This window comes from Excalfactoria chinensis, chromosome 10 (assembly GCF_039878825.1).
Source record: "Excalfactoria chinensis isolate bCotChi1 chromosome 10, bCotChi1.hap2, whole genome shotgun sequence".
In the NCBI taxonomy this organism is placed as follows: Eukaryota; Metazoa; Chordata; class Aves; order Galliformes; family Phasianidae; genus Excalfactoria; species Excalfactoria chinensis.
In genome coordinates, this window is record NC_092834.1 from 7422206 (window position 1) to 7426616 (window position 4411).

General features: G+C 42.3%; 1 protein-coding gene across 1 annotated transcript; it reads right to left on the reverse strand.

Annotated features, from left to right (window-relative positions):
* Positions 1–1762: 1762 nt before the first annotated feature.
* Positions 1763–3983, reverse strand: BCL2A1 (BCL2 related protein A1). Its single transcript, XM_072345764.1, has 2 exons — positions 3482–3983; positions 1763–1994 (listed from the first exon to the last, which is right to left on the reverse strand). Exons 1-2 carry the CDS (start codon positions 3899–3901, stop codon positions 1890–1892), a joined length of 525 nt encoding a protein of 174 aa, XP_072201865.1. The 5' UTR covers positions 3902–3983; the 3' UTR covers positions 1763–1889.
* Positions 3984–4411: the final 428 nt, after the last annotated feature.

A 4411-nucleotide genomic window follows, 5' to 3' on the forward strand; every position in this document is an offset into this window, starting at 1 on the left:
GTGGGCTCTGGGCATGGTCTGTGTTTCATTCCGGCCACCATAATCTGTGGAAGATGCAGAATCACAAAACCTTGCGGCAGTTGCAGAGAGTTTCCCCTGCACCTCCTCCAGACTCAACCATCCCAGATCCCTCAGCTGCTGCCTGTAAGACTTGTGCTCCAGGCCCTCCACAGCTTCATTATCCTTCTCTGGACACACAAGGGTAAGCCTGGTGCCATGCCAAAGCATCTATCTTCAAGGCCCATCATTTCTTTCTTCAGTCTAGCATCGATTGCAAAGAATTTCCTCTTTCTTAATTTTGTTGTAGAAAGGGAAATTACACTTCGGCCGGATACTTGACCGCTGCCTGCCAGATGGTTTCACATCCCTACAGACCCTGGTGGTGGCTGGAGGACCTGGAATGAGGATGAGATTTTGTGTGCTGCGAGGAACAGAAAGCGCTGCACCCACAGCAGCTTCACTGTCCATGTGTGCAGGGCTGGGTGATGGGCTCAGAAGGGAGATACTGCCCATGTCCTTTGGTTTCCTCATTGTTAGGGAAGTGGGAGCAGGCATTGTCATGCATCAGTTCTGTGTGTTAATAGAATCATTGGAAGGGACCCTTAAAGGCCATCTGGTGCAAATCCCCTGCACTAAACAGGAACACCTACAGCTGATTAGGTGCTCAGAGCCCCATCCAGCCTTGGGTGTCTCTAGGGACAGAGCATCCTCTCTCTGGGCAACCCGTGCTAGTGCCTCACCATCCTTATTGTAAAAAAATACTTACACCCAATCTAAATCTCCCTTCTTTTAGTCTGAAACCATTTCCTCTTGTCCAGTCTCAATAGACCCTGCTAAAGACTCTGTCTGCTTTCTTACAGACCCTCTTTAGATATTGAAAAGGAGGCCAGCTGGAGTCCAACTATACATGCTAAATCATCTCTCTTGCTTTCACAGAAGTAGAAGCAATGCAGTTACTGGCAGATGTTAACATCTGTGTGTGTAGTTGAAGCCACCAAGTTGGGTGGAGAACCCATTACCATAAGAAGGCTGGTTCATTCTGCCAGTGTCATAAAGCCTTGATGATACAGAGGATTTATCTTGGAATATTGCTGCTGTGAGCCACAGCTCTCTGACAGCTTTCTTGAGTTACCCTAACCAGGTAGATCTTCTCCCCTCCCCCTTTCCCATCCTACAGGGTTTGTTTTTTTCTTAAAGAGATGAGGCCCACCATAAGATTCAAAAATACATCTTTTAATTTCTTTTTCCCAAAAATAAATCAGTCTATCAGTGTAGATAGGAGCAATTAAAAATAGAACAAAGAAACACAAACCATTGCGTTAACAGTGAGTGCGCATCTTTAAACTGCTGGCTTCCACAAGTTGTTCTTCCCATTAAGACTGCTTTGCCTGGATCAGTAACTTGTACCCACTTTTACACTGCAATTTGCATTTCTTTTTTCTCCACAGAAATCTCCCCCTCCCCCCCGTTTTGCTTATACAAATGCTGCAATAAAAATGCATTACAGTAGTATTTCATTTACAAAACAAATGAGATTAAAACTTGTTTCCTAACCCATTGGATTGTATTTCAGTAAGACAATGTCCTTTCATTGGAGGTGCAACAGAGATTCCAAGAACCATCTGGCTGCAGAGGACTATCTCTCTCCCTTGAAGCAGTTGTGCCTGGAAAGGCTGGCTTGCATTGCTGCACATTGCGGTGTTGATTCCTCTTTAGAAGCATCCTTTCTTTAGGTTTGACAATTAGGACAGTGTGTTAGACATCGCATTAGTCAAAATAAATAGAAATAAATTAAAAAACAAATTATACAGGGCAGTTATTTTCTAGTTGATACTGCTTGGAGGAAAACTTAGCAATGAAGCTTGTGGCAGCAAGCAGGTCCACTTATTTCAGTAGTACTCTCTGAACAAGGAAAAAACAGCTGCAAATATGTCTGTGATTGTAGAGAAAGATAGTGGTGATCTTCTTTCAAACTTTGTTAGGAAACCTTTTTCCTGTAGGAAAGAACACGCACAGTTAGGGCCGGCTTAGGATGTGTAGGAGAAATGCATCACTTTGTGCTAGTATCAGAGTGACACTGCTACACCTTTGTGCATAGAGAGGCAGCTCTTCACAGCTTTCCCTCCAACAGATGAATAGGGCTTCAAAATGAGTAGCTGAAAATAGCTCAAAAAATGAATGTTTGTTTTATCTCCAAGGAAAGATTGTGCCCTCTCTGTGTAAACAGAAAATGAGGGTGAACTGCATCATCTGAGCCCACACCTTAGAGGAAGATACAGGTACTGTGTTGCTGATGTAATAATATGCTCATAAATATCTTCCTTGAACATCCCTATTCTGTTGCGATAAGCCACATGTTATGACAGAATGCTGCCTGAAGTTCATACTTTTCCTAAATAAAAACAAGTCTATTTGCAAGGGATGCGGAGAGGAGCATTACAACAAATCTGATGCATCAAGGGTCATGACTCACTAGCACCATTTTTAACGCTACCAGACAGAGAAGGATGAAAACAAGCGGAATAAACACTAGAAAATATGTGAAGGGAAAAAAAAAAGAAATGGCAAAGAGGAAATATAAGAGAACTGAGTCTGGAAAGGAGTGGAAAGAGAAAGTAACATTTACAAAGAGGTAAAAGAAAAAAAGTACCAGGGAAATAACTGCCTCTGATGTCAGTGATACTCAGCTTCCCCCAGAGTGCAGTAGTGAAAGGTGCTGTCAGGATGAAACTATGCAAAGCAAAAGGGACCTCCCCTTTACTAGCAGGAGGGAATTTCAGCAGCTTGATGAAACTAATCCGCATGTTCACAAATGCTTTTCTCTGCTTTGACCATTGCTGTATGCGAGTTCTAGGATTATCTAGTCCAAACAAATAGAAAAGATTGGACCCCCTTGTGCTTACCTGTACATTTGTTTAAGTAAACTGATTTGGAGGATTAAACAACAGCTTCATGAGATCCACAGCAAAAGTACTGACTTGTCTGTGAGAATGAGACTTGTGTATTCTTTCCTTGCCCTGAACATCAGTGTTTTTGGACCAGCTTGCTTCTATGGAAGCAAAATTGCTGCTCTAACCATAGGATGCATTCACTTTTAAATTTAGTAATAGGAAGTGTGATGGAATGCCTTATTTAATGTGCTTTGAGCACGAGGTTGGACTAGATGGTTTCCTAACGTCTCTCTCAGCCCATATTACTGTATGATTGTATGAGTCAAGTCTCACTCTGGGGTTTTGGCTGTTAACAGAAAGTGCCTTTCACAAAAGAAAGATGTCTTTTAACATTGTTCTATTTAAAGCAGAAGCAAAGTTTTCTCTGTAAGTCTCAAGCAGCCGTTGCAGACATCATAAATTAAGTCACCAAATAAAACCCTGGATAAAATGTTTTTGAAAGTGTCTGTAACAAAAATTTCCCTTAATTAAGACAAATCTTTGAATCTACGCTGTGCTGGAAAACGAGAAGACACCGAATTGAAACTTACCCAGCCACCGTTTGCATCTATCCACGCGGCTTTGTTGTTTATGATGTACTCTGTGATGAAATAAGAAATCTGCTCCTTCTCCTCTCCGGTGAGCTGAACTCCGTGCTCTTGAAGCTTCTTGGTGAGAAGACCTCCAAAAGTAAATATGGTCATAATTCTTCCCCAGTTCGTATTTCCATCAGCAAATTTTTCTTCCATGACTCCATTGAAAATTCTCTTGGCAACATCTACGGAGGTAATATCGATCCTGTCCAAGAAAGGTCTGAGAGCCTCCTCTGTCTGATCTTGGAGTGAAGATGCAATGTTTCGCAAGACATGAGCAACCCTGGTTTGGGCTGGTCCAAGATGTGATTCCTGAAGCACATATTGCAGATAATCTTGAGCTAAATAATAAACGTAATAGAACTCAGCGGTTTCCATTTAGTACGAAGCTCAGAGAGCAGCGTGCTGCTCTTAATCAGGGTCAGCAATGAGCAGCCGCAGGACATGCACACAGCTTTGTATCTTCTGGTTTTGATGGAATTTTTTTGGTTTTACCACGAAGTTCCTGTTCAAATGTAATGACTTAATGTTCGTGTAGGCTGTGGAATATGTCATAGCGGAAATGAAAGACAAACGTCTCGGAGGAGAAAACAAGTCATCTTGAGTGATTTATTATTGTTCTACACAGTGTGACTCTACAGCTGAACTCTGCCATCTTTTACCACGTTCTTCAGCAGTGTAAGTTTGCTCATTTCCTAGGGTCTTTTGCTATGTAACGCTAGTAGAGATTCAGCTTAAAAACACGTCTTGAAAGATGCATGCTATAGGAACAGGCAGTCTGCTCTGAACCCCCACCATTCTGCACCCCACATCTCTTCATTGCCAGTGGTTAAAGCTGCAGTCTGCATTGCAGGCATGTGGGTTAGTTCTATGTCACACATTTTGGAA